At 44.0% G+C, this 20,362-nt stretch overlaps 1 protein-coding gene across 1 annotated transcript in view; it reads left to right on the plus strand.

Moving 5' to 3' along the window:
* The first annotated feature begins 2,199 nt into the window (after positions 1 to 2,199).
* The window catches only part of gopc (golgi-associated PDZ and coiled-coil motif containing), a 30,189-nt gene continuing 12,026 nt past the window's right edge, over positions 2,200 to 20,362 (plus strand). The window contains exons 1-4 of the mRNA XM_042333580.1: positions 2,200 to 2,407; positions 16,792 to 16,956; positions 18,114 to 18,137; positions 18,608 to 18,783. Coding sequence (XP_042189514.1) covers positions 2,210 to 2,407; positions 16,792 to 16,956; positions 18,114 to 18,137; positions 18,608 to 18,783 — 563 coding nt within the window. The 5' untranslated portion in view covers positions 2,200 to 2,209. The remainder of the gene's footprint in view (positions 2,408 to 16,791; positions 16,957 to 18,113; positions 18,138 to 18,607; positions 18,784 to 20,362) is intronic.

The following is a 20,362-nucleotide window of genomic DNA, read 5'->3' on the forward strand; positions in this document are numbered from 1 at the left end:
TATTTCAGCTACTAAAGATAAAAGTGGTTCCTCCAGAGAGGTGAACAGTTTGTCTCCCCATCTTGGAAGCAGTGCCAAAGACAGCAAATTAAAAATTTCTGTCTATTTTCTCATTGATTGCTCAAGTAAACAATAATAATCCTTGCATTTGATATAGCGCATTATCACATCTCAAAGCGCTTTACAGAATATACTGTAAAGTGAATTGACTGTATATTTTTTTAAGGCGAAATGGGGTAGCCAATTGCCCACAGCAATGTCTCGCATACAGTTGTGGATTGATGGGTTGTTCAGGCTCCCAGGTGGCTCTGTGTTTAGCTTTAAGACGTCTTTCTGATATAATATATGTACAATAATTATTGTTATTCCAAAACAATGTAATAACTTTTAGATATTCAATCTGGCTAAAAACATATCAATTCAATGTTGCACTATTGTTGTGACATAGATACAATGCATGTCTATAAAATATTGAAAACAACAACAACAAGATTATATTTGTATAGAGCCTTTCGCATCGGGAGGACATCCCAAGGCGCTGGACAGTGTACAGCATTTCAGACCCGAGCTGGGGTTGGGGGGAAAGGGAGGGGAGGGGAAGCGAGGTGGCCAATGGCTTGAGGCGGGACTTGAAGGAGGCTAAGGAGGGGGTGAGGCGGAGTGACTGGGGGATGGAGTTCCAGAGGTTGGGGGCAGAGTGACTGAAGGCTCACCCACCAATGGTGGGGCAGGTGGGTCGGGGGACATGGAGCAGCCTGGAGCCGGCTGAGCAGAAGGAACGGGCATGTTGGTAGGGGGTTAGGAGGTCACAGAGGTAGGGTGGGGCGAGGTCATGGAGGGCTACTATACAGTAACCCATATGAAATAATAATTAGTTTATTGTGCAACTGCTTTTGAGTAGTTAATTATCTTTCCGTAATGGAAAACAATTGCTCTCGCACATCACCTGGCTTAACTATTTTTAGCAATTTGAATGCCAAGCATAAATGAATGCAAGATTTCCACCCTAAATTTGGTATATTTTAAAAGTTACATAGCTACTTGTATTACAGTATATAATAATCAACTCTCTAAGTAATTAGTTTTAATGAGTTTACAAACCCAGAGACTGTTCTTGCTTGGAGCAGTTAAAATGATTATGCCTCTGTCCTGTGTCTCATTTTCTTACCCATGGTTTTCCATCATGCAGTGGTTGCTCTTAACTGTCAACTTACATATGCAACCTTAATTGTGTTTGTTAAAGAGATTTGACAATTAGCTTTCCTGTTTTATGTTTTGGGTTCTTTTAAATTATTGTGGAACTTAATTTATAATAATAATCCTTGATTTAGCGCCTAAACTTCCAAATGTCCCAAAGCACGTCACAGGAAAGTATAATAATAATAATCCTTCCATCTGATATTTCATGATGGGAGGTCATCTTAAAGCATTTCACAGGACTTACTATTAAGTGCAGTGACTGTATTTTGCAGACAAACTGGGTGTAACAGAGAGACTATGCAGTCAAAGAATCAATGCTAACTTGATATTGTAAAAGGCTACATACATACATACACACACACATACATACATATGTACTAATAACTTGGTCGTGCAATCCAGACTGTTTGTGGGACACCGCTGTGCGCAATCGGCTGCCGCGTTTCGCCCACAAAACATACGCAAACATACACTTTACGGTATAATCTGTGAAGCGCTTCGGGGCGTCTCAAAAGACGTGGTGAGGCGCTGAATCGAATGCAACGGTGATTATTATTATTACTGCCGGACCTTGCAGGAAGTGAGCTGAGTTTCATTTCAGTTGCATTGGCAACAAAAAAAAACTCCAGGGTGTGGGAAGGAGGATGGAGTGTGTCTTTGGGGAGGGGGCGGGGCGGGGAGCGGGGGGGGGCGGGGCGAGGGGCGAGGGGCGGGGCAGCTGGCCGAGTCTATGACGTAACACCGGCCCGTTTCCATGGGAACCGCTCGACAGTTCCTGCTTTCGATTGGCCGCGCTGCGATTTTACAGTTGTGGCAGACAAGAGGAGCCGAGCGCCGAGGCCTTGACGACCGGAGCCGAGAGAGAGCGAGAGAGAGAGAGCGCGCGCGCGCGGCCCCGCCACCCGCCGCCACGCACACCGCGCACCGCACCGCAATGGCCTCGGCTTGCGCCGCCTCGGGCTCGCCTTCCTCGCCTCACCAGCACCAGCACCCGGCGGGCAGCCCGTCCATGTTCCGCTGGCTGGAGGTGCTGGAGAAGGAGTTCGACAAGGCCTTCGTGGACGTGGACCTGCTGCTGGGCGAGGTGGACCCCGACCAGTCCGAGATCATGTACGAGGGCCGCCAGAAGATGACGGCGCTCAGCTCCTGCTTCGCTCAGCTCTGCCACAAGGCGCAGACCGTCTTCCAGATCAACCACAAGCTGGAGGTGAGACACCCCTCAGCCCCCCCCACCCCCACACATCCACACACACACCCACACACACCCCCACACACACACACACACACCCACACACACCCCCCCCCACACCCACACCCACACCCCTCAGCCCCCACACACACACCCCCACACACCCCTCACCCCCACACATCCACACACACACCCACACACACCCCCCACACACACACACACCCACACACCCCTCAGCCCCCCCCACACCCACACCCCTCAGCCCCCACACCCACACCCCTCAGCCCCCACACACACCCCCACACACCCCTCACCCCACACATCCACACACACACCCACACACACCCCCACACACACACACACACACACCCACACACACCCCCCCCCCACACACACACACCACACACCCCTCAGCCCCCCCCACACACACACACCCCCACACACACCCCTCAGCCCCCCCCACACCCCCACACACACACCCTCAGCCCCCCCCACACCCCACACACACCCCTCACCCCCCACACACACCCCTCACCCCCCCACACACACCCCTCAGCCCCCCCACACACACCCACACACCCCTCACCCCCCCACACACACCCCTCAGCCCCCCCACACACACACACACACACCCCTCACCCCCCACACACACCCCTCAGCCCCCACACACACCACAACCCCTCAGCCCCCCCACACACACCCCTCACCCACACACACACCCCTCAGCCCCCCACACACCCCTCAGCCCCCCACACACCCCTCAGCCCCACACACACCCCTCAGCCCCCCACACACACCCCTCAGCCCCCACACACACCCCTCAGCCCCCCCACACACACCCCTCAGCCCCCACACACCCCTCAGCCCCCACACCCCCCCCCCCCACACACCCCTCAGCCCCCACACACACCCCTCAGCCCCCCACACACCCCTCAGCCCCCACACACCCCCCCCCCCACACACCCCTCAGCCCCCACACACCCCTCAGCCCCCCACACACACCCCTCACCCCCCACACACCCCTCAGCCCCCCCACACACCCCTCAGCCCCCACACACCCCTCAGCCCCCCCACACACCCTCAGCCCCCACACACACCCCACCCCCCCACACACCCCTCACCCCCCACACACACCCCTCAGCCCCCACACACCCTCAGCCCCCCCCCCACCCCCACACACACCCCTCACCCCCCACACACACCCCTCAGCCCCCCCCCACACCCCCACACACACCCTCACCCCCCCCACACCCTCACCCCCACACACACACCCCTCACCCCCCACACACCCCTCAGCCCCCCCACACACCCCCACACACACCTCACCCCCCCACACACACCCCTCAGCCCCCCCCACACACACTCCTCAGCCCCCCCCACACACCCCTCACCCCCCCCCCCACACACCCCTCACCCCACACACACCCCTCACCCCCCCCACACACACACCCCTCACCCCCCCCACCCCCCCCCTCACACACACCTTATTGCACACCAACGCCTGATTACCAACTCCTCCCCCCACCCCAACAAGCCCCCAGACACCCAGCACCTTATATCACCCAAACACATCCCTAACACCTTATACCCCCCGAACCTAACACCTTACTACACCCCCCAAACACACTTACTACACCCCCCAAACACACTTACTACACCCCCCAAACACACTTACTACACCCCCCAAACACACTTACTACACCCCCCAAACACACTTACTACACCCCCCAAACACACTTACTACACCCCCCAAACACACTTACTACACCCCCCAAATACACTTACTACACCCCCAAACACACTTACTACACCCCCCAAACACACCTTACTACAACCCCCAAACACACTTACTACAACCCCCCAAATACACCTTACTACAACCCCCAAAATGCACCTTACTACAAACCCCCCCAAATACACCTTACTACAACCCCCCAAATACACCTTACTACACCCCCCAAATACACCTTACTACAACCCCCCCAAATACACCTTACTACAACCCCCCCAAATACACCTTACTACAACCCCCCTCAAATACACCTTACTGCAAGCCCCCCCAAATACACTTACTACAACCCCCCCAAATACACCTTACTACAACCCCTCTCAAATACACCTTACTACAACCCCCCCAAATACACCTTACTACAACCCCCCAAATACACCTTACTACAACCCCCCAAATACACCTTACTACAATCCCCCTCAAATACACCTTACTACAACCCCCCCAAATACACCTTACTACAACCCCCCCAAATACACCTTACTACAACCCCCCCAAATACACCTTACTACAAGCCCCCTTACCCCCCCCAAAAACATCGGACACACTTACTAATAGTGGTAATCCTGCCACTAAAAATCATTGGTGAGACACTATTTAAGAGTACTGTGTACAGTTGTGGTAATCACAATACAAAAAGGATATGGGAGAAATCGAGAGGGTATGAAGGAGGGCAAACAGAATGATTGAGGGAGTGGAGGAACTGGACTAAGTAAATTGGGCTTCTTCACGCTGGTAAAAAAGAAGATTGAGAAGCGATATGATTCTTGTCTTTAAGATTCTAAAGGGGCTAAACAAGACAGATCATGACAGGCTGTGTCAACTAGTCCAGAATAGTAAAACCTGAGGACACAGCCTGCGATTGAAAGGGGTAAATTTAGACGAGTCTATGGAAACACTATTTCAGTGAGCGAATAGTAAACCTGTGGAGGAGGCTCCCTTGGGAGACGGTTGAAGCAGGAAGTGTTGTTTCCTTCAAACACAGATTAGATAGTTTTCTTTTAGGAGATAACATTATGGGATATGATACATAGATAGTTTGGGACATATATGCATGCAACCGCCAGGAAGGTGGAAGGCGAACTAGATGGACTTTGGTCTTTAAATCGTCTAGCATTTCTTATGTTCTTATGTACACACCATTTCCCGAGAACACACTCAACACATCGTACTACACCCCGCCCCCAAACAGACGTAATTATACACCGCAAACAAACCCATCAGTGCTTGGGGATGTCCTCCCAATGTGAAAGGTGTACATTTGTATTTTTATTTATGTCGTATTACTGCACACCCCGCAGACCACTGCGTCCACCCCACACCCCAACAGACCTCTGTGACCTCAAACCCCATTCATCAAACTCAAATTTGCTCAAATTTGAGCTTGCTACTTGTCCCTTTTCAGATATTATATTGCTAACCTGTGGAACTACCTCCCTTTACCCCACTGTTTCACCCCCTCTCTGTCTGTCATTAAGACATTTTTCAAAATATACCGCTTTGGCCGTGCCTACGATCACCTTCTCCTTCCCCTTTCTTTTCTCCCTTGATTGGCGTCCATTCCCAACTTTGTAGAGCGTTCTGAGACTTTATCCAACTTGGGTATTATATAAAAGCAAGTTATTGTGAGTGTTTAAAATTTTCAAAAGGATTTGTAAATAACAGACGTTGTGAGACAAACAGATTTGTCAGATTGATTCTCTGGAAGGTTCAACTCAGTTTCAACTTCTGTGAAGCCAGATTGGGACCAAAGGAAGCTTCAGGCACCCAGGCAGGAAATTGGCATAAATTGGCATTCAAGAAAAGCTTCAGAGAGTTGGCCTGGAGAGGGTGATATGAAATGTCAGCTGTCAACTTTTTTTAAAAAATAGTGCTATTTAGACCTGGATATGCATACACTTTCTTGCTTGGAAAGGATATTAGGGAGTGAGTTAACTAATAGAAATACAAAGGAGTTTAGTTTGCATCGTCTGGTCTTCTTTATAAGTTATGATACCAGCTAAACATCTCAGTTGCAACCAGAGCTCAGTTCCTCTACTTTTATTATACTGACATGTTCAACCTCGTTAACATTTTTTCAGTGGAATTTACAGTAATTTGGATAGCAATAAGATGAACATTGTGTGAAAATAAACTGTGGCAATGCTGTGGATATAACAGCAGTTCATTGTAATTCTAATTTATAGTTCAGGGAATATTTGTAAAACATTAGTTGGATTACTGTTTTAAAACAAGAGTCTTATAAACTGTGCTCATTACTGTAGCAATAAACCCCTTCATTACTTGAAGTAGCAAGAGTAATTTGGGCAGGGCATATAGACTCGACTCTCAACACACTTATTAATTTCCTTTAAATCCAACATAGAGAATGCAGTCAATGTTCCCCTGAAGAGCACATTCACAATAAGAATAGTGTGGACTTGTTTAGAAGCACAGGCCTATTCATCCTCTAGTACAAATATGCTATAATTCATTGAGGAAATAATTAAATTAGTGCCCGAGAACTATCCACTGGGCAGAACTTTTTGAAGGCATTTCACATGTAATTTTATTGTAAATAAATGTACCCATTTGAAGTAAATTATTTAAATCAGTTAAAGTGGAAACATCCAGGAAAATAGTTTGTTAGGTAATTGTTCTCATACCTTAAATGATTTAGTGCTTTTTAAAAAAAGGTGAAAATAAATAATATTTACCTATTAAAATATATAAAAAACAGGTTTGTTTTAATTGATGATGACTTATTATGGCAAAGTTTTTTGCTACAAGCTTGACAACGCAGATAATAAGCTGCCTGAAGCTTACAGGAAAAATGCAACTGACAGTTTTATTATCAAACACAAAGAAGATTACTGTTGCTTCAAGGTAGGATTGGGGTGTATGTGGCTGTTCAAATAAATGTTAAATAAACAAAAAGAAATACCAAATCTATCGATCTATCGATCGTCACTCTTTGTGGGTCACTGCTGTGCATATTTGGCTGCCGAGTTGCGCCCACAAAATATATGATCAATTCACTACAGTATATTCTGTGAAGCACTTTGAGACGTCTCAACAATGTTATAAAGTGCTATATCAAATGCAAGGATTATTATTATTGCATCCATGCTGAGAGACATTGATGAGTTTGGTTTGACTTTGACTGTGAGAGCAGAATTAGAGGACAATACTTTAAAATACATAACTTTAAATTTATTCATCAGAAGAAACCAAAGAAATTTGATCATCTTTGAGGTTCAGGGACTATTACTACAGCACATTAAATAGATGGTATGTTGTCTATGCTTTGGTAAGTTTTGTGTGGTCTGTGTTTGTTTGGGTATTTTTTCTCACATTCTCAAAGCTGCAGTCTGAACACAGTTAAGTATCCTTTTTGGTTTGAAGTTCTAATTTAAGTGAGAGTCTTATTGAAAGTAAAATAGTTCAATATTTTTCTAAATTGTCTCGGTGCTGCCAAACCCCTGAGAAAACGTCAAGCTCAGTTTTCCATTAGGCTGCAAATTGCAAGACCTTCTGGAACCATGCTTGGATGACTATTTCATGGATGTCAGGAATGAGATTCATGTCTGTGGAGTTCAGTGACGTTACGTTTGAATCGTGTTTGTGGTTCTAATGTAAGTGGAGGAAGTAAATGTGATTTTCTGCCTGCCCGAAGCAAAACTAGTCAAGTCCGTCTTGACTTCAAGTGTAAAGTGGCAGGAGAAACAACAAACAACAAAATTACAACTATCTGATTTGGTTATCTTTGGATTGATTTGGATCACAATTACAATTTAGTTTACAAAATATTACCACTGCCAACGCTTGTTAATGTATTTGGGCAAATCTGAAAAGGATCTAATTCAATTCTATCATTGTTTCTTATAATATTTCAACAGAATGAGTAGCTTGCTACCTTGCTGTCAGAAAATGCCTTGTGATGCGCTCTACCAGTAATTTAATAGATTTCTTTCATCACAAAGTTGTGCTGAATTCAATGATGTTACACACAAAATGATGATTGCATGGGGAAATCTTGAGTCATTTTAAAGCCAACTACAGATGTGAATTATATTTCCTATGTATAGTTATACTTGAATAATGAGGACAAAGTAATGTTCTTTTCTATTGTGTCAGATCCTAGTGTTATACAATAATTTGATATGAGGTTAGGCAGCACAATTAAAAATATAGTTTTTCCTTCCCTCACCCCCTATAGAAGTACGAGACTGAGGAATCTACATTAAATGGATTTCATTGATTGTAGAAAAAATATTAAATCAGGTTTTCAGAGGGCCAAATGGACAAAGTCATTCATGGATATGCCCTTTCGCTTAAGCATTCTTAAAGAAAAGATAGATTTATACAGTCTGTTTAGCTTCTGTTTTTTAATGAATATTAAATTCAGTTTGTCAATTCCAGTACCACAGTTAACTGATCGGGATTCACAGAGTTTAAAACGGGACAGTCTACTTTTTGATCAAACAGAATTAAATGCCATGGGTTTGGGAAGGATTCTGTTAAACAAAAAGGCGAAACAATTGCTGAAGCATAGCCTGGATGATTGTGCTTTTCTTTAATTGTAGTTCTGCTTCAGTTTTTTTTATCCTTATTCAGTTTTCCCTATGATTTTTGTTTCCTCCTTCCTCGTACCACCTTGTCCTTAAGATGTTCCTTTCCTGGTGTGATTCCGCAGCACTGGTAGCCTGAAGGCATTATATCCAAACAGACTTTGTTAGTATTGAAAGCTGTTCAACTTTGAGAGGTATCAGAGCCCAACTTGATACTGTCCTTACCTAACTTCCACATACGCTTCCAATATATATATATATATATAATTACAGGGGAGTAATAAGGAGTGTTAAGCTGGCCTGTATATTGTTTAGTCTCACCTGGAACATTGAGGTGAATTTTCTGTTAATGTATTTAATTGAATGGAGTTTAAGCAATTAACTTGCAGATACAAAGAGGAGGGAGAATATAAGGACCGTTTAATTTGGAGTATGTTTGCTGCCCAGTATTTGTAGCCCAGCAAAGAGAGTACTTGCTTTTAGAAAGATTTAATACCATTGAGAACATTTTGTTGTGCGTCATTGTGGCTTTACACAAGCCCTTATGGTAGAATTGGATTAGTTTTTGTGAGGCATACCTGCTCACACCATCTTTTAGCTGAAATGAATTTCCATTATGGTTACAAACCCAGATTTAGCTTACGATCAACTAACGTCGCTTTTATAATTTGAGGTTTCATACACTGCATTGGAGGCACAAAACTGCACTTTAGTTTGTCGATATGTTAGTTTCCCTGTTTTTCTTTTATACAACAGTTTTTATGTGACCTCTTAACTTAATTGCTAGATTATCCTAAATGTTATAAATTGTGATTTTGTACACTTATGGGAGTGGGGTGCCTTTCAGTCATCCTATGCTTTCATGTTTTGGGATTTAGAACTGCTGATTGGAGAGCTGGACAGCAATACTTGGTGTACAGTTGGCCCTATGGTGATATTGTTAAGATTCACTTCCAGTGATACTCAGCACTGCCCACAGGCTACGACTTTCATTAATATTGATAGAAAAGACAGTAGAGTGGGGCAAGACCATGGAGGGATTTAATGATTAGGATGAAGACCTTGAACTCGATCCGCTGGTGGTTGGGGAGTGGTTGGACCCAGGAGAGAGTATGGGTGATAGGCTCACAGAGCCTAGAGTGGGAAGGACCCAAACTACACAGTTCTGCATAGTCTACAGTTTGTGAAGGGGAGAGACGGGTAGTCTGGCAAGCAGAGTTGGTGTAATCAAGCCTGGATGTGATAAAATATGTATTAGGGTCTTGGCAGCCCAAGGGGAGAGTTAGATGGGGGAAAGCTGAACTGGTCAGAGCACAAGTGTGAGATTCAAACAACATTTGGGAGTTGAACAAGACACCATGGGTCCACACTAACTCCACGAGGTGGAGTGCGCATCCATGCAGATTGATGCTGTCGGCACCTGATGTGAGAAGGCACTGATGGGAACCAAACAGGAGAACCTCTGATTCGTTGACAGCCAATTGGAGAAAGTTAGCTCTCATCCACTATGGTAGGCAAACTTTATTACAAACTGAGAAGATATAGGAAGCAGTCACAATGACCTCTAAAAATAGTTTTAATGTATCCCTGTCATAGAAAAGGAATGTGGAAGTCTCTCTGTGCGAACACCCTAAGTAAACTTGTTCTATTTAACCCCTTTCGATAATGAATTTCCTACACAAAGGAAAACTGGGCATCGAACCTGACGCCTAAGTTGCGCACAAGTTCAGTGAGTCTGAGGAGGGCCTGGGGAGGTTGAGGAGTTCAGACCTACAGGAGAGAAGACCTGGACGGGAGCCAAAGCGTATGGCTTCCGTCTTGCTGACATTCAGCTGCAGCAAATTTGCGCTCATCCAGGCCTTTATGTCCAGTAAACAAGCTGACAGAACATAGGGACTGGGAGTCGCAGCTGGAGGAGAAGAGTAGATTTGGGTGGAAGTTGACCCCGTGTCTGCGGATGACATTGCCAAGAGGGGGAATGTAGATAAGGAAAAGAAAGGGGACAAGGGTGGAGCCTTGGGGTACCCCGCAAGTGAAGGGGCAGGAGGAAAAAACATTTGCTGAGATGTATTGTTGTCGGTTTGTTAAGTAGGACTCAAACCATGAGAGCTTGGTCCCACTGAGGTGGATGAGGGAGTAGAGGCGGTGGAGGAGGATGGCTTGTTCAACTATGTTGAACGCGGTGGAGAGGTCCAGAAGAACGAGGAGGCAGAGGGAGCCCTGCTCACAGAAAGAGAGAGAGGAGACGCCATTTATTATTTTGACGAGTGCTGTGTCTGCTGTGGGCAGGCCTAAAACCAGATTGGAGCGGTTTGAGTAGGGAGTGGAGGGAGTGGTTTGAGCAAAGTTGTTTTTTACTGTTTAAAAGCCCAAAACAGAATCAGTGTGTTCTAATGGTTGACAAAACCTGGCCTTCTAAACTCTGGAAAGTACATCTGCAACACATCTATGCCTTTTTTTAAAAAAAATCAGTATTTCTGTGCACAATTGACTGTTATGTTTGCCTATAAAATACAGTCATTACACTTTACAGTGAATCCTTCGAAGCACTTTAAGACATATTTCTGATGTGAAAGGTGCTATTAACAAATGGATACATAATAATAATTGTTATAAATAATAGTCTCATTATATCTCCATCAGAAGCCCAGAATTCCACCTAGTCTTAATCTGTAATAATAAGAGATTGAGTTCTGCAGCTGACATTATATTTGACCTTGGAGTGCTTGATTTTATGAGAGATAATGAGGATAAATGTTCCATTTATCATTGCTACTCATTCTTCACCTTATTGAACACCCACTGCTTTCATTTCATGCTATTATTCAAATTGTGCATATTTTGATTGTGCAGGCCATCACTTGAAATTGACTCTGAACTATTGCATAGCACCTGCAGTAAAATTAAGTTCAGTAGTCCTTTGAACAGAAGTACTGCATCTGTTAAATGTTATCAAATTGTAATGGGCAACACTTCAAGAGGAAAGTGGTTTCATTATCGATCCAAGTCACTTAAACATAGAATGTATTTGGCAAGCTGCCCTGAGCTGTTCCATATCATTTACATATTTCTATTGTAAAAGAAGATTAAAATGAACCATTTAAAAAGCAACATTTATTAGAAGCACCTATGTTTTTTTTCTCAGATGTTTGCATCTGTTCCATAGCTCTTGTGCAGAACACAAAATTACATTTGTATAGTGGCTTTTACATTGGGGGGACGTCCCAAGGTGCTGGACAGTATACACTGAAAATCTTTCATATCCCCGTTTCCTTCAATGCTAATAGAGTAATTTTGTCTGGATGTTTGTGCCACAAGGTGTCAGCCTGACTTAGATGGGAGTATTCACTTGAGTCAGCAGGTTGTGCTGGAGTGCCATACTTCATATTAGATATTAAACCAACGTCAGGTAGATTTTAAAGTCCCATGAGCACCATTTGAAATGGCAAAGGAGATTCTCCCACTGTCCTGGGCAGCAATCCCCAGATTAAAAAAAAGTCACTTGCTTCATGGCTGTTTGTGGGACATGGGTTTGCAAATTGGCTCTTGTGTTCGCCTACAGTCATTATACAACAATAAATTATACAAAGCACTTTTCATTATTATTTTTTTGAGTGTTATTCACAAGTCTCATGGACATTCACAACAATGGAAAAGTATACAAGTTGGGACGTTAATGCTTCAGGTGTCATTGTGTTTTCTGTAAGTCATACAAAACCTTTGACTCTTGCTGGATGGTTTGCCAATGACCAGCTATTGAGTTTTACAAGTAGGAAGGTATTTTGGTCTAATTATCAATGTTTGCAAAAGGAAAGGAAAAGCATTAATTGTATATTCTAAAGAGAAGTTCCTTGTATATTTTCTGTCGAATCCATTATTTACGTTTCCCTGTAAAATACACAGTCATTACACTTCACTGTATTCTGTGTGGTTTGAGAAGTCCTCAAAACACGAAGGGCACTATTTCAAATGCAAGACTTATGATTTAAATGGTTGTTTTAAATACTCTTTCAATGGGTTCTATTGCAGCTCTTCTACTCGTAGAGTGTGAAAAATAAAGCCAATCAATTCTGGGAATATGTGTGTCATTCTAGCATTGATTTTCATGTGTTTAGTTTCTTAGTCTGATCAGGAACCATTTTGGTCACCCTCATGAGTTTTCACTGCATAATGAGCAATTAGCATCAACACAATTTTAGCTTTTCCATTTAACACTTGGCTTTTTGTGCACATGACTTCATTCACCTGACGACATGCAGCTCTCTTGAAGTTCATTGGAACCTATCCTGATTCAAACCTGTGTGCAGTGCATGCTGACATAAAAATTCAATGTCAGCAAGATTTGTGGGTGTGTATAAGGCATTGAAAACTAGAAATGATGCCCGTGACTCCAGTGTAACAGGGATAACCTGTTCAGGTGCTTGTAATTCAGAGCACATAATACAATGCCTCTACAACGTGGCACAGTACTTTGTGGAGAATGTAGAAAATTAATTATTTTGTGACTGGCGTGAGAACAATGCTTGTTTTTGCAAAGCAGTTAGTGTTTCACATTTCATTAGGCTTGTGTTACCATCAAATCATTGTCTGTTTGAAAGTAAGTCAAGCAGTAATAATAAAATTATAATAATAATCTCTACATTTGGAACAGCTCCTTTCACTTCAGGAGACTGCCGCAAAGAGCTTCACAGGATATACTGTAAAGTGCAGTGACTGTGATTCGTGGGCAAATCCGGCAGTCAATTTGTGCACAACAATGTCTCCCAAATGGTCATGAAATGAATGACCGATTTTATTTGGGAAATTGTTGGCCACGACACTGGGAGAAACCTCCTCTTCTTTTTAAATAGTGGCGAGGGATCTTTTAGTACAAGCTATGCACATAAATCATAACTAACCAATTCTCATAGATTTAGTTTTTTCATTGCTGTTAAAATGTACATTGTATTACACATTGTGTAGATTGTACATGCAGTGGTTGTTACTGTAAAGGCATTAGCGGAATCATTGCCCGAGTATTGCACTCAAAATAGCCAACAGATAATATACTAAGATCTTCCAAATATTTCTTGGCTATCAATCAATGTGATTTGTAGATTTATTTAGTTTAACTGCACTCAATGCAAAAACAGTGTTTGGCCCACAAATACACAGTTGTTTTCCCACAAATATGCAGTCAATTCTCTTTACAGTATATTCTGTGAAGCGTTTTGAAATGTCTCGAAGACGTGAAAAGCACTATATCAAATGCAAGGATTATTATTATTAGTTGGTGGACTTTTCTCATCTCAAAACATTCAGGGAAGTCTCCTAAAGGATGAAATGTGGATAGATGCATTTGTATGGCAAAATGACTCCTAATAGCATCAGAAATAGGTAGCTGAGGGAGGGGGAATAAATTGCCATGAGCTGATATGGGGAGGGAGGAAGTATAGGGACGAATGTAACTTTCCTGGTGCTGAAGGTGTGGTGGAGGGAGGGAAATATTTGTATGGGAATATTATATTGTATGACAAAATAATCCTTGTATTTGATAGATCATTTTAACATGTCGAGTCATCTCAAAGTACTTTATAGGATTTTACAGTGAAGTGTAGTTACTGTTTATAGGCAAATGTGGCAGTCAGTTTGAGCATATAATTATCCCACAAACAGCTATAAGTGAATGATCCGTTTTATTTGGTAAACAGCCTTTTGACTCCGAGATGAATGTACTGTGGACTGAGCCAGGTTAACACCTGCTTAGCTGACACAGAAAACTAGAGGGAAAAGTATATTCAGAGCAGCTTTTCAACAGGTTTTCCTGACATCCTGGGACAGAAAGCTGGAGGGAAGGTTGTAAATAAAGAACAGTTTTCTGGAGAACTGAACAGGGAGACACCATTCTCTAGAATATAGAAGAATTAGAGGTGAACTTATAGACCTATACGATTCTTAAGGGTCTTGACAGGGTAGATGCTGTGAGACTGTTTCCCCTGGTTGGAGAATCTAAAACTAGGGGTCATAGTCTCAAGATTAAGGGTCAGCTTTTTCGAGGGAGTTGAAACATTTCTTCCCTCAGAGGGTAGTGAATTTGTGGAATTCTCTACCCCAGAAGGCAGTGGATGCTCAGTCCTTGAACAAATTCAAGACTGAGGTTGATAGATTTCTAAAGGATAGAGGGATTAAGGGATATGGGGATAGGGCAGGTAAATGGAATTAGGTTAGAAGATCAGCCATGATCTTATTAAATGTTGGGGCAGGCTCGAGGGGCCGAATAGCCTACTCCTGCTTCTACATCTTATGGTCTTATGGGATGTTTACTTTTCATTCTTGTGTTTCTTCGGAATTCATCGGACTACTAAATTTTTCACCATTTCAAGGAATTCTCATTGTTAAACTATTTTTTAACAATTCTATTCTGTTAAACTACATAAATGGTCAATTTCTCGGTTGTAATGTCACCATGGACAGGAAATGATACTAGAGACACCTCCTGCGATTGTGCACCAAACATGAAGTGACATCTGTTTGATCGAACAACCCAGAAGTTGATTATTGTAGTTGAAAAGATCAATAAATGTTAAAAAAACAAGAAAGTAAAATGTCAATATTGTGTGTTAATTTTTATTGCAAAATCAAAACCTAGCAACTTTTATAATATGAGAAACTTGCTGGCAATATTTCCTGAATATGAGCTCACAAATGATTTCGGACACTTCGATTGAATAACTTCTTTATAATTTACTAGATGTATCCATTATCATCCTGTGAGAAATTTCCTTCTGAATGGAGGGCTGGATTCAGATCCTACCTCTCACACCATCTCCACTTCATCTCCACAAACGGTTTCTCCTCTAGCCTCCACACCATCTCATGTGGCGTTCCTCAGGGCTCTGACCTTGGTCCCCTCCTCTTCAATATCTATATTCTCCCTCTTGGTCAACTTCCACATGTATGTGGATTACACCCAATTCTACTCTGCTTCCACCCTTGATTCCAGGACCACTGCTGTCCTGACATCAAGCTCTGAATGAGAGCTAACTTTCTACAGTTGAAAGTCAACAAGACCGAGGCTCTCCTGATTGGTTCCCTCCAAACCTCAAGCGCTGACACCATCACCATCCAAGGATGCACACTCCACCTCACTGAACCAGTCCAGAACCTTGGCTTCTGGTTTGACCCTCAACTATCCTTTCTACCCCACATCCGTACCATGACCCGCTCTGCTTTCCCCCAACTTTGCAACATCACCCGGCTCCGTTACTGTCTCACACCGCAGCCCGCCGAGACCCTCATATGCATTCATAAAACCACGGCTTGACTATGCAAACTCCCTGCTTGTCGGCTTCCCAACTCCTCCCTCCATAGGCTGCAGATCATCCAGAACTCTGCAGCCTGTGTCCTCTCCCGCACCAGGCTCCGCGACCCTATCACTCGCAACCTTGCCCGACTCCACAAGCTTCCCACCACACAGGATACAGTTCAAGATTGTGGTCCTCACCTTCAAAGCTTCCAGCTACCTCTGCGACCTCCTAACTGCGACCCCCCTACCAACCTGCCCGCTCCCTCGCTCAGCAGGCTCCGGCCTACTTCACGTTCCCCGCCTCGCCTACCCCACCACTGGTGGTCGTGCCTTTAGCCACTCTGCCCCTACACTCTGGAACTCCACCCCGGGTCCCTCTGCCTTGCTCCCTCCCTTGCCTCCTTCAAGAGCTGTCTCAAGACCCTCCTCTTTGACTGTGCCTTTGGTCACCCTCCTTCCCCACTGCCCTCCATCCTACCCGATTCCGACCCTCAGCTTAGGTCCGAAACACTGATTGTCCAGCACTTAGGGAAGTCCTCCCAACGTGAAAGATGCTATACAAATGTAATTTTGGTGGTGGTGGTGTGAGATTATTTGATAAGGAATACAAGTGTAATCTGCTGCATTTCCCACATTCCACACAAAGTCTTATGGGTCAATATGATATCATACTGAGCCCTAAAATTCAATTGTTAAGAATAGAAAATAGAAAATGTCTTTTTTTTAAAAAAAGTGGGATGTTATTAGCAATTAACTTTGCTTTATCTTGGCTCTGTAGGCTCAGCTTTTGGATCTAAAGTCGGAGTTGATCGACACTCAGGCTGAAAGAGTTGTGCTGGAGAAGGAAGTCCACGATCAACTTCTCCAGCTTCACGCCGTCCAGCTCCAACTGCACGCCAAGACTGGGCAGAATGTCGACTCTACTGCAATCAAGGCTAAGCTGGTATGTCCTAGGCAGGAATTTAAATGTATAAGCTAACATTTTTTCCTCTGTGGTAGAACAATTGACTGCAGGTTACTGCAACATTTTTTTTACACATTACAAAACTTATTTTAAGGTATATTTTCACATTTTTATGTAAGAGCCAATTCTCTTAGTACAGTTTGATTTTTGGGTTGTAAAATTCCAAATGTTATAAACCCAGAAATCTTTTATTCTCCCATTCTCACCTCCTAAGGCAATGAGTGCTACAGGAGTTTGACAACATGAGATATGGCTCAGGCCTCTGATGTTGCAATAGGAGGGTGGGCTGAGGCATTCTCCATTGAGTGTCAGCTGGGTTTTACGATGGACAGGAATGAGTGGGAAAGAAGCCTTTCTAAATCTGTTCCTGTGCACCTCTGACTGGTGTGAGCATTTTCAAATAAGGACTCTTTATTCGCAATAATATCTTTGGGGAATCTTGGGAGACTTTGTTCTTCCACTCCATTTGTATGGTCAGACTGCCCTCTTGAATCTGATATTAAAATTTAGCAGAGTGTTCCATAGAAATATGTTTTTAGTGCTTGGGCTTCTTTAAATTCTCCATTAGATCACTTCAGTTTGAGATCCGTGGAGAAACCGTTTGTAGAGATGAAGTGGAGATGGTGTGAGAGGTAGGATCTGAATCCAGCCCTCCGTTCAGAAGGAAATTACTCACAGGATGATAATGGATACATCCAGTAAATTATAAAGAATTTATTAAATCGAAGTGTCTGAAATCATTTGTGAGCTCATATTCAGGAAATATTGCCAGCATGCATATCAAATGACTGGTAACTAAGCAAAGTTTTTCAAGTATATATGAACAGCTTTGGTATGAATCACTTTCAAAGTTTGCTCCATTACACATTGTTCCTTAAAAATAGTTTTGATAAGCTGATAATGTACAACATTTTTAAATGTAACATTTTTTGTTATTGAACTATCTACACTGTAAAATGATGCACTTAATATTGGGAAATACTGTATTAATTTTGAACTTTTTCTTTCTGTGTTGAAAATAATTTGCTGACAACCTTTTCTGTTCTTTCAAATGATACGTTAGCTATTTTTTTACGTTTTAAACTTCTGCTCACTTCCTGACTGCTGAACACTGTTTTTCTCTCTCTTGTCCCAAGTCTGTTCTTTCATTGGAGGATATGGTAAGTGAGTATATTGGTGTGTGTTATTTGACAACTGTTACTAACTGCTGTTTCAGAGCTACACTTTTCCACTGATTATACACTGTACATTCAGAACAAGTTAAAGTGGAATTTTTTTAATGTTGTGCTGTGAAATACTAAGATGACTTTTAACTAAAGTCTAAAAAGCTAAAGGCTATACTTCCACAAGACTAAATATAATTGATGGCATGAGATGCATTATAAACAAATATTTTTAAACAATTTACTGGACTCTAGTCTAGTGCCTGATGTTACTGAACTGCACACTTAACCTATTCCTGAGGTTACTCCACATTTTCTTGTTATGACGGTTAATTTTTTTTTGATATTTGTGACTTGTGTATCTCTTACCACATTAATTACTCATTACAATTGGTAAATGTCAGGATATTTAACTACCACAATGCCACGTTTTAATGTGCTGTGCTTCTGTTTTGTTTTCTGCGAAGGAAAAAGAGTTGGAGGCCAATAAAAAAGAAAAAGTGAAGGAAGCAAAGCTAGAAGCTGAGGTGAAGCTGCTAAAGAGGGAAAATGAGGCCCTGCGTCGACATATAGCAGTTTTACAGGCAGAGGTATATGGAGCAAGGCTCGCTGCGAAGTACCTGGATAAAGAGCTGGCAGGCAGGTGAGGGGACACTCACTTTTTATTACATGTCTCTTCACTAGAAATGGGATGGAAAATGCTACATACGTGTGTTATGTTGGCTTGTCAAACTGATTAAACCTTTTATTTCTGTACGCGCTATGACAATCGGTTCTAGCATTAATATTTTATATTTATTAAAATGAGGAACAGAAGGGGTCGAGGATGCAGCCTTGTAATAACCTGCAGGTGACTGGGCGGGGGCGGAAGGAAAACCCATCTGCTGAGATGTATTGTTGGCGGTTTGTTAAGTAGGACTCGAACCAAACTAGTGCGGTCCCACTAAGGTGGATGAGGGAGGAGAGGCGGTGGAGGAGGTTGGCGTGATCGAATGTGTTGAACGCGGAAGGGAGCTCCAGAGGGATGAGGAGGCAGTGGGAGCCCTGGTAACAGAGAGAGAGGACACCATTTATTACTTTGACGAGCTCTGTCTCCTTACTGTGGGCAGGTCAAAAACTGGACTGGAGGGGTTCAATTAGGGAGTGGAGGGAGAGTGTGAGTGAAGTTGATTTGCGTTCCAAAATTTTGGCCAGGAAGAGCAGGTTTGAGATGGGTCCGACTTTGTGAGGTTGGAGGGATCGAGGGTAGGTTTTTCAAGAAGACTGATGACATCAGTTTTTGAGCGGGAGTGGGACGGAGCCTGAGGAGCGGGACTGCTTGATTGTGTCAGTCAGCAGTGGGCAGAGGAGGGGAAGTTGAGTGACCAGAAGCTGGGTGGGGAGGGTGTCGAGGCAGCAGGCGGTGGGCTTCAAATGGGTGATTTGACTCCACGACCACCGATGTCCTAACAGCTGCCTGTCTGACATCGAGGCCTGGACGAGAGACAACTTTCTTCAGCTCAACGTGCGCAAAACTGAGGCCCTCCTGATTGGCTCACGTCAGCGCCTCCGCACCTCAGGCACTGACAGCATCAGCATCCAAGGCTGCACTCCACCTCTCAAAGCCACCCAGGAACCTCGGGGTTCTGTTCGACCCTGAGCTGTCCTTTCTTTCTCATATCCGCGCCACAACTCGCACTGCCTTCCACCACCTCTGGAATATCGCCAGACTATGGCACTACCTCACCCTTCACGCTGCTGAAACACTGGTCCACGCCTTTATCACCTCAAGGCTGGACTATGGGAACTCTCTCCTTCCCGGCACCTCCCTCCACAAGCTGCAGGTCATTCAGAACTCTGCAGCTCGTGTACTGTGACGCACCAGGCTTCGGGACCACATCACTCCCACCCTCGCTCGCCTCCACTGGCTCCCCATCCCCCAGAGGATCGAATTCAAGATCCTCATCCTCACCTACAAGGTCATTCACGGCCTTGCTCTCTCCTACCTCTCCGACCTACTATCCCCCTACCTACCCGCCCGTACCCTCCGTTCCTCTGGCTCCGGTCTGCTCCACATCCCCCGCCCCAACCGCCCTACCATCGGTGGCCGGGCCTTCAGCCTCTCAGCCCCTAGGCTCTGGAACTCTATCCCCCAGTGCCTTCGCCGCCTCCTCCCTTTCCTCCTTCAAGGCCGGTCTCAAAACCTTTCTCTTTGACTGTGCCTTCAGCTCCCCTCTCGACTC

The sequence above is a fragment of the Callorhinchus milii genome, unplaced genomic scaffold (assembly GCF_018977255.1).
Source record: "Callorhinchus milii isolate IMCB2004 unplaced genomic scaffold, IMCB_Cmil_1.0 Scaffold3, whole genome shotgun sequence".
NCBI classification, from domain to species: Eukaryota; Metazoa; Chordata; class Chondrichthyes; order Chimaeriformes; family Callorhinchidae; genus Callorhinchus; species Callorhinchus milii.